A 22790-nucleotide genomic window follows, 5' to 3' on the forward strand; every position below is an offset into this window, starting at 1 on the left:
CTACAGATCCACATATGAGATAATGTCATCTTAAATGTATAGTAGCCGATTCCCCGAAGTCCCAAATGCATCAGTGTTTGACTGGCTTGTCTCTTGTGTCAGACTGAAAGAATATATGAACTGAGGAAGAACAAATTGCCGTAAAAGGAAACAAGAAAAAAAAAATCATGCAAAGTGCCAAAAAGAAGATGCCGGCCCAGCGGTTGTCAGTTTGAATGTTCTGAGCCGTGTTGAGCTGAGCCCACTAACTTTGAGCTCTGTCGCTGCACATGTCAGCTCATCCCAATCCAGAGTTGGTTATGAAGACAGCGGCAGTCACAGATTAAGATATCGCTGGAGCATAGTTTCATTGGAAGTTGGGAAATAAAAGAAGTTTGAAAGCAAGATCTGATCAGCGTCCTTACACATATGCACACAGAGATCCTTGCACTTGTCAAAGCAATAAGTAAATTTTTTATGTTTGTCTTTTTAGCATATTGCCACTATTGATCAGAGCAGCACTGTATACCTGCAGCTTGATCACTGGAATGACGGATGACTCTGGAGAAGATGTACATCCTCTCCTAATACATCACTGTCACTTGAGTGTGAACTGTTGAACCACAACAACTATTGATCCAGGTCTCCATTAACTAGTTTTCCACTAGTGGCGCTGAAGCTTCCAAGTTCCCATGAGAAGCTGGACGGGATGTGCTGAAGGCAGAATTAATTATTGAGGAGTCAGTAGGGCTGAATTATGACTCTGGGTTGATCAGACTCCACGGCTGTACATGAGTCTGCCTTAACTTCTTTAAATATATAGAACATTAGTCCACATTAATGAAATGTAGGGCAGCACTGCAGTTGAGAATAAGGAGGTGTTACATAACTTCAGCCAGAGAATGAGGTGAGCCTCTTCTAAAACACAAAGCAACAATAGGCTGCATGTTATTTTGGGTGAGTTAACAAAAGGGTGCAAAATCATGAACATGTCTGCAGTCTAATGCAGACCTGGACACAAGTTGATTCAACATGAACGCCTTCAAATATAATGCTTTTCAGCAGTAGAATAACAGCATGAGTATAGGCTGAGCTGATTCAACTCCTCTCTGACATCAACATTTTTTTCTACAAATCTTCACAAAGTAGCGTTGCGCAGCCACAGTGTCAAATTGCATGAGAGCGCACGAATCGTCGTGATGTTGTGTCCACCCCCCCACCACCACCACCCCCTGCACCTGCCTGTCCTCAGGCATCTCGTGGCATTAAACAACAAACGCGCTTAAACCTGTTTAAATGACCACCTGACCGAACTGTGACACTAACGAGGATCCTAATTCACTTTGCGCAAAATGTCGACATTGTGCACGCATCACATCTCCCTCAGATCACTCTCTTTGCAGGACTAATGAGTCATGACATTAACAGAGCCCAGAGCCCCCACCCACCCCCACACCCCCTCCCGCATCCAGCCCACTCCTCCCTTTATCTGAGGGGCTCCTCGGCAGCATCCTCCAGAGCAGCAGGCGCCCAGTCAGCGCAGCTCTCTCCAGCCACCACGGGGAGGACGAGAGTTGGTGCCTTCTCCACATTTCCTTGGATTTACCTGCATCCAGCCAAGATGAGACTTATTTTGGTCGTTGTTGCGGTCGCGGGCTTGCTGACAGGTAGGTGAAAGAGCGACGGGTCTTGCAGAGTGCTTGCGAGTTAGTGAGCGCGGTCCAGCACCATGGACAGAGACACGCTGCCACTACGCATGAGACCCGTTTCTGGGTGCGTTTTCACATCTGACTCATTTCAACCTCAATACTTGTTTTCTAATGCAGAAAATCTCGGGCTGCCAGTAGGAAAAGAAGGGCAGAGAGAAGATGTGGTATGCTTTTCTACTGCACTTGACTGTTAAGTTTTAAAGGAATGCCAGAAACGCAGCGAAGAGCTACATGTTTAGTTTATTTGCTTGTCGCAGGTAACGCGCTGCCTGGTCGAGGTCCTCTCCAAAGCTCTCTCCAAGCCGGACTCCCAGCTGGATCAGGAATGCAAAGATATTCTCCAAGCAGGTTTGTAGCAGGAGCAGAATTTTCAGTGTGCATGGAGATAGCAAACAGGCATATTTAGGGCATTGAGGACATTGTTGATACAGCACTCTTAGACTCAAAAAAAAAAAACTACCAGTTGGTGTTATAAATATAGTTATGCCACTTCAGGAAGAGACATATATAGTTGCTTTTAATTTAATTTGACCAAAAGGCTGAAGTCCAGTGATAAAGTAATCACAACTAGCTATAATAAGTGAATCGTTATTCCTCTTTTGGTCTTTTTATGTTGTTCTGCATTAGGGGTTAAACATGCTCCAGTGGACAAGAAGAGTGCCGAGGGAATGGTAACGGAGGTGGTCAAAGGTCACCCCGAGGAGCCTCCAAAGGGAGCGGACGTGAAAGACATCGAGGCTCTCCTGAAGTCCGTGGGGGAAAAAAGAGAGATCCCGGAGGACGAGCGCAGCCAAGAATCCTGGAGTCTGGGTGACGAGAAGGAGAAGAGACACGAGAACGCAGAGGAAGAGGAAGAGGAGCGTGAGAAGAGGAGCTGGAGGCCTGGAAGACACCACCAAAGAAAACATAAACGAGACGAGGAACCCTTCGGAGAGGAGAGGGATGAGCCAGAGGAAGAGCGTAGCCAGGAGTACTGGGATGTGGACAAAAGGCATGGGAACGAGGAAGAAGAGGAGAGATACAAGCGCGTATGGAAGCCCACACACCGCTACCACCACAAGAAAAAGCTCCACAAACGTGGTGATGAAGAACAGGAGGATGGAGAGGATGACTATCGCAGCCAGGAATATTGGGGACCCGAGGAAGAGAGAGAGAAAAGAGAGTGGAGGGCCGGCAGGTACCACCAGAGGAGATCTAAACGTGATGAAGAGCTCTCAGAGGAAGCACGCGAAGAGCCCGATGAAGAGCGCAGCCAGGAATACTGGGACTTTGACATCGGAAGAGACAAGAGAGACTGGAGGGCGGGCAGGCACCACCAGAGGAAACACAAGCGGGATGAAGAGCTCTCCACAGAGGCACGAGAGGAGCCTGATGAAGAGCGCAGCCAGGAATCATGGGGTCTTGATGGTGAGAGAGACAAGAGAGACTGGAAGGCCGGCAGGTACCACCAGAGGAGACACAAGCGTGACGAGGAGCTCTCTGAGGAAGCAAGGGAAGAACCTGATGAAGAGCGCAGCCAGGAATACTGGGACTTTGATACCGGAAGAGACAAGAGAGACTGGAGGGCGGGCAGGTTCCACCAGAGGAAACACAAACGGGATGAGGAGCTCTCAACAGAGGCACGAGAGGAGCCTGATGAAGAGCGCAGCCAGGAATCATGGGGTCTTGATGGTGAGAGAGACAAGAGAGACTGGAGGGCCGGCAGGTACCACCAGAGGAAACACAAACGTGATGAGGAGCTCTCGAACGAAGCACGAGAGGAGCCTGAGGAGGAACGCAGCCAGGAGTCCTGGGACTTCGACAAAAGAAACGGGAAAGAGGAGGGAGGAGTAGAAAAGCGCATTTGGAAACCAACACATCGCTACCATCATAAAAAGAAACTCCACAAGCGTGGAGGAGGCTCATCAGAGGAAGAGGAGGAACAGAGGGGTGATTCAGAGGACTATGAGGCGGCGGCAAAGGACAAGGACGAAGCTCTGAGGTACTCATATCTTTCATCGCACCTAACGGCATCTGCTCTTTAATTCTGCAACAGTTCAACAGGGATCAAAATAAAATTTGGCACAAAAAATTAACAAAGCCTTTAAGCAGTGTTTGTGTTTTTCAGATATCTGGCAGAGAAGCGCAATCCCTGGATTTTCAGAGGCTACTACCATCCTGCATGGTATAAAAGGGATTCAGATGAGCATGCTGCTGCCTCAAACAAGGTAGGCATTGTGTGCAAACAGAAATAATACAGATGGAAATTGTTTGTATAGAGACTTTAAGACTACACCTAAGCATGCAGAAAATGTCTTTGGGTAATTTCATACATGTTCTTAGCTTTTTCAACCTTTTGGCATGTGATGTTAAATAGTCTTGACCACTAAATAATGCTTCTTCATCCATTTTGGTTCATTATTCCAGCCTGTATGGTACAGTTTAGAAATAATCTACCTTTTAATGTGTTCAGATGGATGAACTGACCAAGTTGCTGAGCTTTAAGATAAACCAGCTGGCCAATCACTCGAATCAGGAGGAAGCAAAGAGGAGCACACACCAGAGAGCACTTACTGCGCAGGAGGTAAAAACTGCTTTACGACTGATGTGAGGATGCATTTGCTGTCACGTTCACTTTGTTGAACCTTTAACTAGACCACTGAAGTCTAGAAAACAGGCTTCATGGTAATCTATGGTGCATGTTATGTACGGTACAGATAACAGGTAACATGCTGTGCAACACACGTATGTAGCAGCCACGAATTAGGAAAAGAAAATGTCAACTTAAAAGTTCATGCAAATGTTAAAAACTACAGTTTAAGTCCAGGAATCTACCCTGAAAGACCATTAAAGATAGATACATTTCTAACATGTTTTAAATCAGCTGTGATTCATAATGTGAAAACATTCCCCCCTCATATATTCAGCTGACCCAGTAAAACCATGGAGCACAACAAGCACCACTGTTGCACTGGGGGGAAAAGCAGCCATGCTCATTATGGAAATCTCTCGTCTACATGGAGATGTCAGGATTTAGCCCTCAGAACCACATAGCATCAGTGAATATGCATTTGTGCAAATGCACATCAAGAACTCTCCCTCGTGAGCATGTCCCAAACGCATGCAGGAAAAATAAAACCAGCATATTCATGGCCAGTGACTCGTTTCAAAACTCCGGCATACTTGTAACATCATTGTCATTAGCTTGATTCTTCTTTACAGCAATGTGTTTTCAGCACCCGCTCTCTGCCCCCCCTTTTTTTCTATTTGCACTTTCCACACCACATGTTTATGGCCGCTGCAGTAATCACATCAGGAACCTCATGATTATGGCCTCCCTGGGCAATCTAAGTCATAATAAGCAAGAGAGCCAGAGCCTGTAGAGACGTCCCTATCTTGTCATACTTTGAAGCAGAAAAACAAATCAGGGAGAGGGAGGTCCACTTATTTCTCAGCTCTAAGTCACCACAACTCAATGGACAGTGAGGGAAGATTTTACCGAGATTACTGGTTCAGAATATTTTGCACATTTTGGAGCAAACATGGGGGAAAAAAACTAATCTATGATAATTTAACTAATTTAATTGCTGATGTACAAATGCTTCCTATTTTTCAGGAGAAAGAGCTGGAAAACCTAGCGGCGATGGACATGGAGCTTCAGAAAATTGCCGCCAAATTGCATGACAACAGTGCATAATCCAGGATGGAATGCATTTAATTTCACTATCAGTGGATAAAAGCTGCTGTCTGACTGTGTGTCTGCCAATTTAGTGTGCTTACAGTGTTGAAAAAGACAAAAAAAAAAAAGAAGAGAAACACCCTGGAGCCTTGCCAAGAACATTTTAACAACTTGTTTATCATTGTATTTGTGATATTTTAACATTATCAAATTATTAGCATGGGAATGGTTTTGATGTTTATATATATATAGATATATATATAGTAAGAGAAACAACATATCAGACAAATTATTAAAATAATTGTGTTCTGAAGAGTTTGTTCAGTCTGCACTCAATAAAAGGAGTTATTCTGGGACCAAACATCTCTCTCAAATTATTTCTCGATAAAATGAAAAAAGTGTGTTCACACACCAGGCTCTCTTATAGTGCTTTTTAATTCTGTGCAGATACAGATCAAACCCACAGTGAAGCTGCATTAGCAACTGGATCATTTAACAAATGGCACTTTCTGCAGGGCTAACAAAATAAAAAAAAGTTATAACCTAGAAGCTGGAGAGCGTTAAGTGGAACAAAAACCTGGTCTCGAGGCATAAGACACACATACACTGAGCTCATACAGCCTAAACTGAGTTTACTCCTCGGCGTTACGCCTTCATTTGCACTGATCTGAATACACAAGACAGGAGGAAGTGTTCTGATGAATGCAAACCAGACACTCTGTCTCCCTGATTCCAGATGTGTCAAATCAGTTCAGCGGAAAGAGAAGTCACGGCTGTAGGAAAATCCCTGCGTGCCATTGGAAATGTGCCCTCAAAAGATCTGATGCTTCTGTATTTGCTTATCCTTCAGTGTCTGTGAGTTTCAGCCTCTTTGGAGCTGGTTCCTCAGCTCGCTGGGAGCCTGCAGGTTTGGAGCGGTCCATGGCAACCGTTGTTCCTGAGAGGAGGTAGCCCCCGCCCCCGCTCATCAGTAGCAAGGGATGTGTCCTGTTAGGCAACACCTAGTGACACGATGCAGAAATACAGTCAGGAGGCATTCATTCTATAGCAAGGGCTGCTGGAAATAACACTTTGGTCCTGAGGGGAGTATGCAAACACATTTTCAGCCAGTTGCTGTATTATATACATATATACAGCTCTGAAGGAAGCACAAAATATGAAAACATAAATAAGAATTACTTAGGGCTATTAGGGGATTGACAGAAAATTATTCTTGATAATTGATTTAATGGTTCAAGGCATGTAAAAATGACATTAAATTTGCTGGCTCCAGCTTCTCCACAAGTTATCACCTTATAAAACTTACATGGCACACATATTGGCAAAAACTTGTCTTGTCACATTAGCATTACTACGGAACCATGTTTGTGCCAAACTTATATTCACCTCACTTTTAGCTCTGTTTTACTCTCCAACTCCTAAACAATATGCGGCTCTTCAGCTGCTAAATGCTTCACTTTTCACCAGCTAGTTGCTGCTGAATGGGTAGTGTACAGTGTGTTTTTTTGCTGAAAACAGCCCCCTGACACACCTGAACACCAACGCTCATGACAGATTGTAATTTCGATTGAAATTTTACCTGGTAATGTCTGAGCCAGGTGTCTGTGAGTCTGAGGTTGACCGTGCCGCCATGTTCCTTGAGTTTTGTGTAGCATTCGATAAGAGGCTGCAGAGATGAAAAGGTAGCATTAAGAGGAGGCCTGCAGAGTCAATGGGTTGAAACACACACACACACACACACTCACACACAGTGATCTTTTTAGCAGCATAAGCACAACAGAAGTAATGAGTGCTGGGACGTGATAGGCATTGTAACTCCTTGGCAGTGACATGGATGTCCGCTGCAGTAATGCAATAAGGACGTTTCCCCACTGGAACTCTAAGCAATAAAAACCTTTGTGCTGTGGCAGCTAATGAGCCAGCTTTCTCAGATAACTAATAATCCTTATTCAGTGGGAGACATCAACAGTGTTGTTGTGGTTCACGGAAACACCACAAGACATCGTGATCTTACCTCTTTGTGTTGGGAGTAGACTACAAAAGGTCTGGAGGGGGAGAGGAATTTGATCAGGCCCATAAGGACTGGACACGGGTGAAAGCGACTGGCTATTACCAACCTGCACGTGGGAAACAAAGAGATGATCAAGCAAACCTGTCCAGTATGACGTATACTGTAAACCGCACACTTTGTTATTGGAAATGCGTAGGTAGGTAGGTAGCTTATCAGTGCTGCGTGTGAGTTACGACCGGAGGGCTTATGGATTTAGCGCCACTTGTAGACACGCATTTCACACTTTATGTAGCCGGATGAGAGTCAGTAAAAAAAGAGGTTGATTTAGGAGAGACTGGAAAATTGTGCTCTGAGGTGCTGTGTATGATCTAGCTGCTATGATGTGGAGAAGACTGAGAGGAAAGTCAATAGGTTAACCAGATCAATACTTATATTTCTCGCTCAGATGTCACCCTCACAGCACTTCATCCATCAATTACAAAAAAAAGCTATAAAGCAAGTTCTTCATTTCATATGACAGGAAACTGCAAAGCAATCACTTTGTTCACCTTGTAAGGGCACCCTGTGAGAACCATTGTGTGCGAGCTCAGAGGAAGGCAAAGGATTTATCGTGATTTTATGGACATACTTAACGATACTTAAATCATTCATCAGCTGTTCATCTCTGGGGATCCATTTTAACAACTGTTGTTTACAACATGGTGCTATCCAGGACTGATCACGCAGAGGTGGAAGAGGAAGAGGGGGATGCTGAAAAGAGCACAGTTGTGCAAAGAAAGAGAAATTAAATCTGGCACCAACCCGTCAGCATTCCTGCCTTCCAGCAGGGAAGCAGCAGCAGCCAGCTTCTTCCGTTTCTCCTCCTGCTTCACCTTTTTTTCCTGAGCCTAAAAAAAACAAAAAAAAAAACAACATGAAGTCAGGAAATTGATTTTCCATTTTCAATCAGATCCATTTTTGATGTCTTTTTTCAACATACAGGCTGGTTTCTGTTACTCAAAAACATAAAGGCGTGACAGCAACACAAAAATGAAGGATGTCCTAAGTGGGATTAGTGATCAGTGGGCATACTTTGGCTTCTTTGCGTTTCTCCTTCTCTTCTTTCTCCCGGTCATGGCTACCGTCAGCGCCACTGTTTGTCTCCATGCTCTGTTCCTGTGGATTGCCCTGCTGTTCAGCCTCAGGCTGCTTTTGCTCCTCCTCTGCAGCCACGCTGGCCTGCTTTGAAGCTGTAATGTTGGAGGAGATAATCTTTGTCAGAGAGATGTCACAGATTTTCATTTTTGTGTTTCTGAATAGATACATTGTTTTATTTTCTAGATTCTAAGTCTATTTGTAGTTTTCAAAAAAGGTATAAAACAATGATAAAGTGACCGTCATAGGAAACACATACAAACGTTTTCTTCGGCATTTCAGCACTAGCTTGTAGCTTCTCTGTTTGATCTAAAAACAACAAGGCTATAAACATCTTGGGGAGATTTATTTATAAAAATGTAGGCTCTACCAGCACTGGGATCTTTGGCAGTGGTGTCCAGAGTGCCTGCCAGCAGAGCATTGACATGGCAGATGGGAAAGTCATGCAGCATATCGTGAAAATGTGCAGGGAAGCCAAAGCTCTCCACGCCCGCCCGAACGGGCTCACCTCCTGGGTACATTTGGATCACAGAGCCATAGCCTGGATGAGGGGAAAAAAAGAGAAGGTAATTATACAAAGGCCAGACAAAGTAAAGACAGAAAATACATTCTTTGTAGAGACAATAATTTGGTTAAACATAAAAACGCCATAGAAAAGTTCACATACCGCCCATTCTTTCCATGACGGCTCCCAGCACGAGGCCAGCACAAGTCTCAAACACCAGAACTTTACTGCCAGCGTGAATGTTTCCCAGAGTCAACATCTGGGCAAGTGTATCATACCGCAGGTGGCTGCATCACACACACAAAAAAAAAACAACACACACATTCATCTCTTTCTGCTCTATAAAAAGACAAGTTTCTCACGCACCGTTAATCCATGTGCTGACTCACCAGATCTTCCCTGGTTCCCGGCCATGGTACATCATAGCCAGGATGCGACAGGATGGTTTTAGAATCGTCACAGTGTTTTCATACCTAGGAGAGCACAGGATGGGAACAACTGATAACCCTAATTACAACACAATGTATTAATTTAAGTCTGAAACAAATTGTGGTTGTATCATCAGAAGTGACTCACTTCCTCTTTTTCTTCTTGATGTACTTATCCTGGGCATATTCAGTCTTATCTTTGAATGTTGAGCTGTTCTCTATAAGCTGCTGAATGATTTCCTGTGGAACACACACACACACACACACACTGTCTCTAGTCTCGCCTTGGTTACACGTCAACATTTTATCTACCAATTTAAAAGATAAGGTTCCCACGACAAGACAAAAAACAGCAATATGTTGGCCCATCTCTCAATAATTTCCCTCTTCCCTACTCTGCCTGTGGCACTCAAGCCTCAAGCCCACTGGTTCCTTAAGATCCTTAAGATGTAAATCTTTACCAATGGGTCACAAATATTCAGCTTCATTTTGGAAAAGGTCATTTTTGTAGTTGTTTGCAAAGAGTACTAAAGGGTGCATTTGTTGGGGACTATTTTCAGCTGCAGGTTACAACACCTTTGGTGCACTAGTGTGTAGTAATGGCACCAGGACCGCGTATATGAATTGACTCAATTTAAACTATGGTTTTCAGGGTCATTACAATAAAGAAACATACATTTCATTTCAAGATTAGTCATTTTACAACTCGGTCTTAAAGAATATTCTGTCTCCTCCTGAAATATGCAACACAAAGAGTTCACCTCTTAAAGCATAACTCAAGTTCTTCATCATCATCCAGTCAAAGGAAATCAACAAAAAATGTCTGTAATGCAAGATTACTGATGTACCTGACCCTTCAGACCTTGCTCTTTCAACGTCTCAATGTCATCTCTGGTCAGTTTCTGTGATTTTCCATCGTCTACAATGTTCCTGTTGTCTCTGCCGGCCTCTTTTGCATCTGTGAAGACATCATTTAGAGATTACTAAGGGTGAAAATGAAAGAGTGACAAGCTGCCAGTATTCTCACACATGTCCATACATGTCATCATTCATCGCGCATTAAAATGCCACTGGAGGCATAAAGAGTGCCAGTAGTCATGCGTGACTGGTGATGAACAGCAGGTTACACACCGGTGGAGCTCTCTGCGTCCTTGGGCTTCTTTGGCTGCAGGATCCCTCCAGACACGATCTCAAAAGCAGTGCTGTACAAGTGTCCCACAGCTTTATCCAGGAAGAACCACTGCTTCTCAAAAATCACCTTCCTGTGAGTACACAACACAGACAAAGTATGAAAAGGCATCTTTATAGCCCTCAGGGCGGCGTTACAAGTTGTTACAGGTGCTGTGATATCTCCTGCTGGCCTCATTCGTATTTGTACATTGTGTAACATCAAGTGCCCGGAGACTTGTTGATGTGAAAATAGCTATAGATTTCAAATTACAGGTAATTATCTACAAGTGATGAGTTGTCGGTTTTGGTTTAGCTAGCAGCGGTTTGTGCCTCTCATGTAATTATAAGGAACGACGGGCACAAACTTGGCTAACGTGGTGGTTTTGTTTTACTTACTTCTTCGATTGAATTTGCACGGCTTTGAAAATATCTCCTCGTTTCAACACAACGTAGTCCCCCTCTTGAATTGTGTACTCGCTATCATCGTCTCTGTTATCCGCCATAATGAGGCAGATTACCCGGCTCTCCGGTCAGTTGAGAGCTGTAGGTCACCTTCAGAGAGTTATACGGAGTCACTGCTGACAAGGCACGGCTAAAAAAAGGCACTAAATGACCCTGAAGTGAAAGCAAAACACGACAATTTACTATCCCCACGTGTTAGCTTGCATTTCCCTAGCCTCTCAGGGCGACTGGACGATTGCAGATTGAAGCCAGTTCCCTGCTTCACCATCGTCCTCTGTGATTGGCTGGATTTGCAACGCTGAGCTTGTTAGCCAATAGGAGCGAAGTGCGATGACTGGGTTAAAATGTAGATTTCAGAATAATCGATGAACTCGGATTTATGGTTAGATATATCTACGAGAGGGAGGGGGCGCTAAAAACGGGGAGTTGAACTTTCCTAATTAAAAAACCTACAAAGCATTTACTATTAATATCAATAAAGATGGTGTGCATTTATTCTGCCCAGATAGTGTTAAATCATATTGATTTGATTATCAAGTTGAGATTATTTACTTTTAGGTTGCAGTATATTTTCCTGAATGCTGTTAAATAGCTGATACTGCTGGATTGCACTTCAACACATTAAACAGTTTACAGGATGAAAACATAGCAGTTGTGAGACCATTGCATTTAATTTCCCACCATGGGGCCACAGTCTGGTGTTTTATAACTGCTTTTAAACTGTGTGCCAACTCCACCTGCCCACCACTAGTGTACAGCAGTGTAGACGTGAGGCAGCTGAAAGAGCAAGAGAGAGCAGCCTACACTGCACAAGGGATATCATGATTTGGTTGAATTAAAATATAAGAATGCAACCTGGCGGAGACTTAAGTCACGTGCAAGTCTCAAGTAATTTTCTACCACAATAAGACATTAAGTCATCGTAATTTTCATGCAAGTTTTATTAAAGTTACATTAAGCTTCTAGACTGCCACTCAGTGGAGAGCAGTTTTTACTCAGAATTTAAGAATATTTCAATTGGTTGTGTGCTCCCATGTGGAGCAGAAGTCAAGTGAAATGCAGCTGATCTGAAATAGGTTTCTCAGGACAATGAGTGTCTCTGAGTATTTTCTGATGCTTTCAATGTTTCTGAAAGCAGGTTGTAAATCACATTGTTGATGAGGTCCATGAGTTTAAGACATCTTCAGAACTTCTTAGAATGTGCAGCCGCAGTTAGCAGTGAGGATTTGGCTGTATATGCATTACATACAACTATTAAATAAGGTTCAGGTTCCAGGTTTGAATCCAGATCTTTCTGTGTGGAGTTTGCATGTTCCCTGTGCTTGTTGCATGCTCACCCCATGCAAACTCTAAATAGAAAGATCTGGAGTTTTTTCCTCCCACAGTCCAAAGACATGCAGGTTAGGTTAATTGGTCACCCTGTGATTGACTGGTGACCAGTCCAGGGTGTACCCCACCTCTCGGCCGAAGTCAGCTGGGACCCTGAAGGATAAGCGGTATAGATGATGGATGGCTGGATTTCCTTGCCACATTAACAGAGAAAATGCACGTGTACAGATATCCACCATAAATTCTGTTTTTTTTAAGCACAGAATATAAGTTACATTTCAGCACAGTAAGCAACAGTGGTCATTAGAGTCTATGATGAATTTAACCTTCAGCATAAATACTCTGTAGCAGTAGTGTAAAAATAAAGTCAAGTTTGTGTTTCAGCAAATGAACAAATCTGAAACAAGTTGTGAAGTATAAAAACACACCCTTTTAATGAAAATTTCCTGTTTGAAACAAGGGGATCTCTTCACCAAAAAAAAAAACTACTTTATTCTTACAATTGTCAAAATAATCCAAGTTTTGAGAGAGTGACAAATCTTGACAACATATTTACATCAACATCATAATTTTTCTAGTGCAGGATACATCAAAATTAAATGTCTCTGTCTGTGATACAGTATTCCATTTTCTTTGGCAGTGATTTCTTTCGTATTCGGGATGTCCACTGCTACAGCAGATGAACTCTACTTTCACATTGTAACCTATGTACCTGAACAACAGATGCAGTATAAGAAACACAGGCTTGTATCTTTGCTCATTCTTGGCCTCCTGTAAGTTTATGGAACAGGTCTTCGTCTAGCGTTTCATTCTGGTCTTTCGATCGCGTGGAGAGGAAGATGTAACCGCCAATGAACTCATGAACCACCTTGCAGTCGCAGCTCAAACAGCAGAAGGCTATTGACACATTCTGGTCGAACTCTATGGTCACCTGGAATCACATAAAAAGGATTCATGCCTCTGAAGTAACACTGCCTGTGGGCAGGTGAAGTCACAGTGTGCGGCACGATGATCCCTCACCTGTCTTATCTCCCAGTTAACGTTCCACTGCTTCATGTTGGCAAACCTCCATGTGGTGACAGGCAGACCAGAGGACATGTCGATGCGAATCATACGGTTGTATGAGATCCCCAGAATCTCATCCTTCTTACTGCCTTTGAATCTGAATCACAAATAAAGGGATAATCCCTCAAAATATCATTCAGAAATGACGCTTAGATATTAAAATATGTCACATACCTAAATATATACACTGTACCTGACAATGTAGTAGTTGATACCAAACTCTGGAAGCGACTGCCAGGCCTGGATAAACCGCATCTTGGCTTCCATTAGGGAAAGTCTTGCTATGTTCTGATGGGCCTCCAGGATGCGTGCAGTTAGCTTGAAACAATCACCAGAGGCAGATTTAATACATTTATCATAACAGTGACATAATGCTGATGGTAAACTCATGTGTATTGTATGTAACCCTTAATCAGACCTGTTTGGTCTTGTGCTTCTTGCTGTAGCGTGGGGAAACAAAACATTCAGCGTTCATCTCCATAGCGTCGAGGTCAGGAGCTGCCTGCCCAGGAGGGGGCGCCAGGCTCTTCATTTGCAGAAACGACTGGATGTTCCTCACTTCTGACTTGTAGGAGCTGTAGGCCATTGTTTTGCCCTTGGAGGCCAGGATGCATGCAGCTTTCCACTTCGCGTATTGTGTTTCCTGCAGTAACAGTTACAATATCAGCCTTCACATTTACATATGAGCGATTGACAGGGATTTTAAAAAGAGGCAGAGTTGCTGGTCATTGAAGGAAAATGGTCGTAAGCATGGGAATGAAGAGGTGAGCCTTACATTGTCACATCGGATGTACACCTCGTTCATCCCGTCAGCAACTGGGAGGAGGAGCTTGATGCCGAACTTCTTGTCTGTCACGTTGACATCGGGGACGACCTCGCAACCTGTCAAATGAAGAGGAGGAGATAGCGTTGAATTTAACTACAGAAGAAAGCAGTAAGATGCAACAGAGGTGCTAATACTATCACAGAATAAAACAGTGGTTGCTTGAAGGCGAGTACCACTGAATTTTAATTTGGATTATGACAGTTGATATTTAATTGTTTTCCCATGACAAGCAGCAGGAAAAAAAGGAGTTTAAGCTATGATCTATTATTGTACATTTATACATATGCTCCTTATGCACATTGTCTTCATCATTAAATAATGTGAATATCTTGGTCCTACATTTTATAATTGCTCATGCTCTCTGGGATGCTCAAAGCCATAATCACACATCATGGGAATGCTTAAATGGATGAATATTAATCCTCAACAGTGCAGAAGATATTAAGAAGGTTTTTAACATGATTCTTTTTCACTGACCTCGGAGATGAAACTGCTCTATGGGCTCTCCAGAGGAGGTCTCCTTGCTCTTATAATAGGAGATGGTGGTGTCTTTGAATACAAACCAGAACTCTTTATACGGCCGCAGCGTTAGTCTTTTGGGCCTAATTTAAGTCGGAACAAAAGAAACACAAGTCATTGCATTTACCTGCAATACAGTATATGGCCTTGTCAGAGTAAAAAGCCACAGGCTGAATGAAGGTGGGTTTACCTAAACAGTCGGAGGGAGTCTGCCAGCTCTGGAATGTCTGTAATGTCTTCCTGGGGACGGGACAAACAACTGTCAATTATCCTGCGTCTTCTCCTGACATCACCATGTTTAGACGTGCAATCATCAAAGGCCTACCTATCAGTCCTGCTTACAAACAGCTGTTCTACTGTAACAGACCCGAAAACCTTAAAATTACAGTTAATATCCACTCCAGTGTGGTACTGTGTAAAAAAAAAAAAAAAATGTTTACCAGAATTCTGTCTGTGAGTCCACCTTCGAGTGTCACCTCCAAGTTGGAGAGGGCAGCCTCTACTTCATCTATTTCTGGTTCGTTGGAGTGGTCCAGCGGTTCGCTTGACATGGTCAGTTTACAAATGTGATACTGAAAAAAAAAAACAGAAACTCTTAACTCTGTAAGTAGACAACCTTACACTGACTTTCCTAATAGCAATGATCAAATATTTACTTTTACAAGTAACAAGAACAAGTCATTATGAAGTTCTCCGACATGACTTAAGAGGTTATGCAAGGCTGGCATGAGTCAGAGGGAGGCTTAGTGTGCCAGCCATTGCACCAATGTGTAGGTGAGTGCAACGTTGATCTCCCTTTGAATCACTGTGACTTCTGAATCACCGTCCCAACAGTTGCACAACAACAGCTGAGCACATCAGAGATGGGATAAAATTTAGACACTGAGAATGTCACAGCTAAAGATTGCAATCATTAGTTCTTCAGAGAAAAATTGCCCGCCGCGGAGCTGTAGCTCTCCCCAACCTCTCTTCCTATAGCTTCTCTTTCTCTGCTTCTGCCTCTCCTCCGTCTCCAGGGGGGTTTTCCTCATGTCCTGACACGTCCTCGCATGGATTTAGACACCATACCCGCTCTCCCAGATGGATAATATTCTCAGCTCCGAGACGCACATAAACTGTATTTAAAACTAATTTAGTCCACATTACTGTGCCCTTCGGAGAGCTGCAGTTTATGATAGCAAGCCAATCTCATTTCAGAAACTTGATCATTTTCCATGAATGCCATGAGCTAGTTTAGTTTTAAAATAAAAAATACATGCAAGTGCTGAAGATATAGCTTCCATTTCAATGTTTAATCCAGATTTTAGCACTTCTCCGGTGATAACCAGCTAAATTTATGTTTAACTTGCAGAGTTGTGATTGGGTGATACAGTAGCTTAGCAGTTAGCTTATTCTTATTATATGCGACGTAATCAAACAGTGGTGCTACAAACCTCACATTGCCTAAAGCAGGAATTTAAATTACTTCAAATTTGAATACTATTTTGTTACGTACAACATAGCCAATCAGATCATGAGTGATAGGTGTCCTTTTGAAGTTGGCTTTGCACACTGTTAGACACACAGAACCTTATTTCGTAACTGTTTTGGTATAATATTCACCTGTAATGAAGCAAACATCAACATTTCCTCCTCAGTGCAGTCTATCTCCTCCAGCAGGATGGACCACCGACCTTGTTCATACAGCTGAGTTATTCTGACGGCATCATACTAAAACACAAAAACATGGTCGCACATACACTCAAATTTAATCCAAACTCTCAAGCCAAGTCCACCCTGATGTTCTTTCAGGGGGTGAAAGAATATTTTGTCATTTTTTAGGGTCTCTTACTTTAGGGTTGAGGTCAAAGAAGACATTGTACTTGAAGCGCAGCAATAGCTTATCTTCATGTTGAATGTCTTGCTCCATAAGAGAACGAGACGAGTCCAGCCACCTGTCAATCATAGCAACAGCTAATCAGATCAATCGGTGAAATCGCACAAAGGTGTCAGTTCAAAAGTATTTGTCTGTATTTTCCTGTACCCTGCATTGTTGATTGCTTTGTCCACTAGCGACAGCGGCTGGTACATCTTGGCCAGTTCAGCGGGCGGCAGGTTTGGCTGGCTGTCGGCTAGAGGGTTTTCTCCAAACCAAAGGCTCGTGGCTGACACCGGCATCCCGTTCTCTGGGTCGTAGGTGGCTGTCATGGTCTTACTGTACATGGGGCCTTGTTTAAGGAGAATAGGAGACAAGTGATTGAAATCGGGTTTTAACTTCACAGCAGCAGTGTGTTTAAATGGGGAACTGCACATGAAGTTGAGGTCATTGACAGATAGTTTAAGGGGCGTGAAGCTCGAAAAAACGTGTAAAACCAAAAGAAAAGAATCAATAGTTTGAATAAAAGTTTAACTCTCAAAAAAAAAAGCTGTAAAGGTAACAGCTAAGTCGACATTAAAGGTGGCAGACATCAAAGGTTTTAATTAGAGTGATTTTCAGGTTGAAGTGAAATCTGGATTGTCGGTGTGAGAGTGAGAGAGTGTGTGTTAGGAAAACCCTGAAGATCATGGCAGCATACTGAACAATTCTTTCAGATCTCACTGATGAAAACTGTGGCCTGTCACGTCTCAGTGGCGCTATTATTTCTCAGCTCTTTTCCTCCTCCAGCAGAAGTAACTCTTAGAAAAAAAGATGCTATCCGTTCTAGCGGTGGGCAATAATCTGAATCTATCATATGGCAAACCTAAATTTAGCCCTAGCTGATTTTCAATACAACAGGCAGACCAGTGTTTGACCAGTTGTCTGCAGTGAAAAAGATCTATTTAAGTTTTTTAATCCAAATGTTCTTCCTGTTCATGTGCAACTCTTTCCTGCACTGGCTCTGTGTCCTCCCAGGGTGGACTGCTCCCCAGTCTGCCTTAGTATCACTACCCAGACATGTGAAACAAAGTCATTCATCAAATGTAATGTGTCTTTAAGATAAATATGAATATATATTTTTCTATTCAACTATGGATTCAACTATTTTTTACCTTGTTAAAAGTAAAGGCCAAACATAAAGCATTAATATTGCTTGCAACAAGTTCAAATTATTGTGGATGCAAAAAATATGGTACGGCCTCAGGAAAAACTTAGGAAACGTTTGTATTTCTTTCCATTTTTCCTCATTATGTGAGTTTTACCTTGAATCTTTTCAGAGATGCTGTAGCTTGCTTTAGAGATGTGATAAGGTGCTTTTGTGCTGTGAATTTCTTTGCCTTGTTAAGGCACAGTCCTCTGTGTCACCGTACCTGTGCCTCCTGGTCCCCCGCTAAGTAAATCAATGTCCCAGATGTCATCCTGAGCTGAGTTCTTGTCTTTCTTCTTCTTCTTCTTGGAGGGATCATCTGGAGGCTTCAGTAGGGAGAGTTCCTCTGATCTTCTGATGTCTGAGATGGAGCGAACAGGAGACGAGTGTGAGGGATCAGGAAGAATAGTGAAGGAGGGTGGGTCAATTGAGGAGTTTCTGTCTAGACGCATTAAATCATAAAAGCAGCGAGGACAAAGAGACGCTGCGATTAGAAATGACAGAGAAACTCACTGAGTATTCGACAGATCTCTGCCACCGCCTTGAAGACCACATTGGAGAAGCTGACGGTCATTTTAATGGTTTTCATATTGGGGAGCTGCAGCAGCAGGGGTTTGTGCTGGGGTGTGTAGCGCAGACCAGCATCAGCCTGTGCAGACAATAAAACTTTCCTTTCATATTGTGCTGATTTAGAGATTTCAGCAACCGTAGCTGGATTTAGGTGTACTTCCCCTGTCACTTTTGCTTTTAATATCAGTGAAATATGTGTTCACTCAGGGTGTATGGAGCATAGTGATATTCACACATGCAATGTATGTAAGGGATAGCAAAAACTAGATAGCGGTTAGTAGACGTAATGTGTACATTGCACATTGCCAAAAAAGTAGTTCAGGCTGGACAGCCATGGGCATTCAACTAGTTTTAACCTTTTGTAATGAAATTATAAATGAATAGTGAAATTCTAGCCTATCAAAGATTACAATTACATAAATAAAATAAAAAAAACATCACTTTGGTATCAACATATTACCTGAATTCCATACTTGTCCAAGGTCCAGTGGGTCTTCAGCAGCCAGCATTTCCTCTGTTCCCACCAAAGGGCATGGTCTGACCAGTCCTGAGGAGCCTCTGCAAACAGGCAAATGAAGTAAAACATTCTTACCATTTTTATTATAATGTTAATGCTGCACACATCAAGTTCAAAGGGTCTTTATGTTGAGCTCTAAATATTTCAACAACCATTACATCTCCTACCAACACGAACACTTCCTGCACTACTATTGTGTAAGTGGCTGAGCATGATTAAAGTGTGGTTTTATGAGTCTACCTGACATCATGTTATGGTGCTGGGCTGAAATCCGTCTGTCGATGACATGCTGCTTAGTCATCTATTATGTCTCATGCTCTTTAAGTCAAGCTCACTTACTTGCCCTCATATAATATTAGCTCCTCTGTGTTGTTGCAGAACTGTGAAGAGATATCAGATCAGATCCTGGCTGAACTTTGAACCCTCGGGCTACCAAGTCAATGCATTGTGGCGAAACAATGGCACTGCAGTGTGGAAAAATGCAGGACAAACAAGGGTGTGGCTTGACTAACAGACCTGTTGTAGCAGCAGGGGGAGGTTTGAAGCACTGTGCTTAAAGCAAAGTAGAAAGGATGCACACTTTTACCAGATGAGCAAACCAAAAATATTTTAAATGCAAGCAACAAGAAGAGAAAAAGACATATATGAAGTGTGTTTTTTCCTGTTTCTTTCTGGTTGTATATAAATTGCTTAAAATGGGTCATCGCGCAGGGTCAGTCACTATGCACCCACCCCTGGGGAGATTTGGGGGTTTATTACCTTGCTCAAGGGTACCTAAATGAGATGCTACACGCTGTAAATGCAATATCACCTGAAGACACTTACTGATCTTCTCCACCAGCTTAAGCATGAGGCCTCCAATGTGCAAGTCTCCCTTCACCCTCAGCTTAAATTTCATGGACTCGTCTCCATCTTTTTGATCCACCTGCACGGACAACTCCCATGATGTTTCTCCGTACTCTGCGGCTGTGATCATGGCCCTGTTCTAAAGAGACAAAGGCGAAACAGTGCATAAAAAAAAAACGCATTGTCAGGATGCTCCTAGGTTTAGATGTTACTGTCACAGAGGCACACCACCACAAGGAACATTGGAAGGAAAAGCCAACCGCTATCTCTAATTAGTGACATGTTAGGGGAATTCCTGATGCCCTCCTCCTCATTTCTGGAGACTTTAATCATGCCTCTCCATCCTCCTGCCTGCCCACATTCACCCAGTATGTGACTTGCCACACCAGAGACAATAAAATGCTGGATCTGTTTTATGCCAACACCAGGGAGGCGTACCACTCACTACCACCCCCTCAGCTGGGCCGAGCTGATCACAACCTTGTGCCTTGACCTTGCTCAAACCTTCACTGCTGCAATAATTCATCACTCATCATCCATTCTACTATAGTGCAATCTCTTTGTTATATTTGTATATACTGCATAGCTTTTTTATTCTATTTTATATTATATTCTACTTATATAGGCACCTGTTGTTTAACTTTGCACTGCTGTTCTTTGCTGCTGCAAATTTACAAATTTCCCCAATGTGGGGAAAATAAAGGTTTATCTTATCTTATCTTAAAATATATTGATTTCCTTTGATTGGAAGATAAGAAAACATCTGGTATGAAAGCATGAGTCAGGAGATTGAGGATTTCTCAACATCCTGTGGGAATGTCCAAGTTAACTTAACAAACACAGATCTCTCAGTGATTCAGTTCTAATTGGTCACCAGATTTTTCACCTTGCTTCTTCTGCAGTATCTCTGCAATGATACTGCAGTCCCTGAAGTGCTCCTCTCAGCCGAAGCATATATAAATAAGATATCAGCGAACACACAGACTGGCAGATGTATTGGGTGGTACCAGCAGAAAAAATAGAGCACACAGTCAACACAGCAGACACAACACAGCTGTGCAGAGCCGTGAGCAGAGATCGGCACAGATATGGTAGAGGATTGTTGGATTTTAATTATGAGAAAGAGTGAATGGATGGAAGGCGTCAGGTAGGTAAGAAAGAGAAGAGGAGCAGTGGAGGAGCAGGGCGGGTATGGCTGTGGAATGTGTGACGAGCAGGGACACGAATCTGGTGCAGGGAAGATGATGCAAAACAACAATCTCCACACACTGCACCAATCTCCCTTCGTTTCACATCGAGAATGTGGTGAACAGAGAGATGCAAAATAGACTGGGGCTATAATAGAAATACCTATTTCATTTGTCCTGGGTAGCCCAGTGAAAGTGTAGGCTATGTGAAACCGTGTTGCCGGGAGGCTACGTTTAATGAACACACACACACACACACACACACACACACACACACACACACACTTTCTTTGTGCTGCTCCCTACTTACGCAGCTGTAGGGTACAGTTAAAAGTTTGAGCTTGCGTGTCTGCTGGGGGAAGGCTTGTTGAGATGTGTTGGAGAGAGATAAAAATGACACCAACAAAATCCCACTTGCTGCTGCAAAAAGGTGATGGGAGTAATGATGTAACTTTTTTTCGCAATCAACAAAAGAACATAAGATAAAATATACGTAAGCTCATACAAAATATGTAATGTTTTAAGGAGATCTCATACTGTAAGGTAGCCAATGTGACCTGCATTTAGGAGGTTTTATTCTAAATTTTAATGAACTATTTCTAAGTTACATTTAGGCATTTTAATGGTTTATTTACAACCAAAACTGCACTGAAAGAGTAGGCTGATTATTGCATTAACAAGAGAAATGCAGCACTGGAAAATGACATCCACACTCATACAGCAACCCCTTCTTTACAATACAATACAACTACATAGCTACAACTATAACAATGTTCCAAAGCACCACCTATCTCTTCTTATTGTTCAAATCATTCATACTAAGGCAAAGGCTCTGAAATGAATACACAAACGATGACAGGGAACTCTGTGGCAACAACTAGCAAGTTTCAGGCCTTTCTTTTAAGCCATAAACAACCTGCCTGTTAAGTTTTAATATCCACAGAGAACAGTCAATAAAAGTGCAATAAAGTCATATAAATGAACTTCCTTATGTGTAGGCCAACCACAGACACGCAACAAGTCCAAATCACACATTTCCCAGTCATATGATGTGAGTTTTTCTTCCTCAGGGACACCATAAGTTTATTCAGACTTTATCAAACAACCGATAATATTTAAGTGGAAGTCAAGAATCTGAAACCAACCTTACCTTGGTTCAAAGTTTTCTGTCGGTGAGCTGGAAATGTCTTGTGAGGAGGAGTGAAGCGGGACTGAGGCTCCTCTGGGAGTAAAACCCGCCCCGTTCACACAGGTAGAAGGTGGGACCGTTACAGGAAGTGGGCTAGTAACGTTAACCAGGTGGCTAAGTAAGTACAGGTGAGGGCATTTACATGATTTCTAATGGTCAGGACTGGATTAATTCAACCAAACTGTGTAGTAATTCAAATGACCATATGACAGGTAGAGTCAGCTGCTCTATAAGTTAATAGCCTCATGAGTTGCTCAACCTACTTAGCTGATGCTCCTCTGTTACAGTGTGGCGACTGAATGACAGCATAGCATTGAGCTAATTTAACATGGAAGGCATTAACTAGCTGAAACTAGTATTTAGCATATATTAGCATACATGCTTAAGCTGCATTTTAAATTAACTCAAATTCAAAAACAAATTGGCCAAAAGAAAATTGCATTTAGCAACGAGTTTAGTCAAAGTTAGCACCCTTAAAAGCAACACCAACAATCAGTAGTTAGGCCCAGTATGATAATAATGAAGCATCATTTTATCTGGTTAAGTCTTTCACTGGGCCAGTTGGACAGGGTAGTGACTTTTTTAGTGGCCTGACAGAAGACTGAACTTATTTATGAATGCACATTTAAAAAAACACGCAGC

The 22790-nt window shown here is 42.7% G+C and overlaps 3 protein-coding genes across 3 annotated transcripts; 1 reads left to right on the plus strand and 2 right to left on the minus strand.

The window, feature by feature from the left end:
- Positions 1 to 881: 881 nt before the first annotated feature.
- On the plus strand, positions 882 to 5364 carry chgb (chromogranin B). The gene is made up of 8 exons (XM_070849870.1): positions 882 to 886; positions 1452 to 1552; positions 1806 to 1852; positions 1946 to 2036; positions 2316 to 3669; positions 3796 to 3895; positions 4141 to 4251; positions 5284 to 5364. The coding sequence occupies exons 1-8, from the start codon at positions 882 to 884 to the stop codon at positions 5362 to 5364; spliced, it is 1890 nt and encodes a 629-aa protein (XP_070705971.1).
- A 37-nt stretch (positions 5365 to 5401) lies between these two features.
- trmt6 (tRNA methyltransferase 6 non-catalytic subunit) lies at positions 5402 to 11268 on the minus strand. Its single transcript, XM_070849734.1, has 12 exons — positions 10991 to 11268; positions 10556 to 10686; positions 10273 to 10382; positions 9573 to 9664; positions 9386 to 9469; positions 9159 to 9283; positions 8862 to 9032; positions 8429 to 8586; positions 8159 to 8244; positions 7361 to 7463; positions 6926 to 7012; positions 5402 to 6347 (listed from the first exon to the last, which is right to left on the minus strand). The coding sequence occupies exons 1-12, from the start codon at positions 11095 to 11097 to the stop codon at positions 6186 to 6188; spliced, it is 1416 nt and encodes a 471-aa protein (XP_070705835.1). The 5' UTR covers positions 11098 to 11268; the 3' UTR covers positions 5402 to 6185.
- A 1667-nt stretch (positions 11269 to 12935) lies between these two features.
- On the minus strand, positions 12936 to 22203 carry fermt1 (FERM domain containing kindlin 1). The gene is made up of 16 exons (XM_070848936.1): positions 22110 to 22203; positions 19752 to 19911; positions 18870 to 18967; positions 18353 to 18488; positions 18063 to 18200; positions 16819 to 17002; positions 16627 to 16729; positions 16398 to 16505; positions 15236 to 15367; positions 14986 to 15035; positions 14754 to 14878; positions 14226 to 14332; positions 13869 to 14093; positions 13644 to 13768; positions 13406 to 13547; positions 12936 to 13316 (listed from the first exon to the last, which is right to left on the minus strand). The coding sequence occupies exons 2-16, from the start codon at positions 19900 to 19902 to the stop codon at positions 13143 to 13145; spliced, it is 1998 nt and encodes a 665-aa protein (XP_070705037.1). The 5' UTR covers positions 19903 to 19911; positions 22110 to 22203; the 3' UTR covers positions 12936 to 13142.
- Positions 22204 to 22790: the final 587 nt, after the last annotated feature.

Source organism: Pempheris klunzingeri, chromosome 18 (assembly GCF_042242105.1).
Source record: "Pempheris klunzingeri isolate RE-2024b chromosome 18, fPemKlu1.hap1, whole genome shotgun sequence".
Classification (NCBI taxonomy): Eukaryota; Metazoa; Chordata; class Actinopteri; order Acropomatiformes; family Pempheridae; genus Pempheris; species Pempheris klunzingeri.

Bases quoted from the DNA above. Each gene is read 5' to 3' on its own strand.
- chgb (XM_070849870.1), top strand. The intron at 3,670-3,795 runs GTACTCATATCT...TGTGTTTTTCAG, and splicing joins GACAAGGACGAAGCTCTGAG to ATATCTGGCAGAGAAGCGCA. The intron at 3,896-4,140 runs GTAGGCATTGTG...TAATGTGTTCAG, and splicing joins ATGCTGCTGCCTCAAACAAG to ATGGATGAACTGACCAAGTT.
- trmt6 (XM_070849734.1), bottom strand. From the start codon at position 11,097: ATGGCGGATAACAGAGACGATGATAGCGAGTACACAATTCAAGAGGGG. The intron at 8,587-8,861 runs GTAGAGCCTACA...CCAACATTACAG, and splicing joins TGCCAAAGATCCCAGTGCTG to CTTCAAAGCAGGCCAGCGTG. The intron at 7,464-8,158 runs GTTGGTGCCAGA...TCCCACGTGCAG, and splicing joins GAAGGCAGGAATGCTGACGG to GTTGGTAATAGCCAGTCGCT.
- fermt1 (XM_070848936.1), bottom strand. From the start codon at position 19,902: ATGATCACAGCCGCAGAGTACGGAGAAACATCATGGGAGTTGTCCGTG. The intron at 13,548-13,643 runs GTACAGTGTATA...TTTGTGATTCAG, and splicing joins ATCAACTACTACATTGTCAG to ATTCAAAGGCAGTAAGAAGG. The intron at 13,317-13,405 runs GTGAGGGATCAT...ATGTGATTCCAG, and splicing joins TTAACTGGGAGATAAGACAG to GTGACCATAGAGTTCGACCA.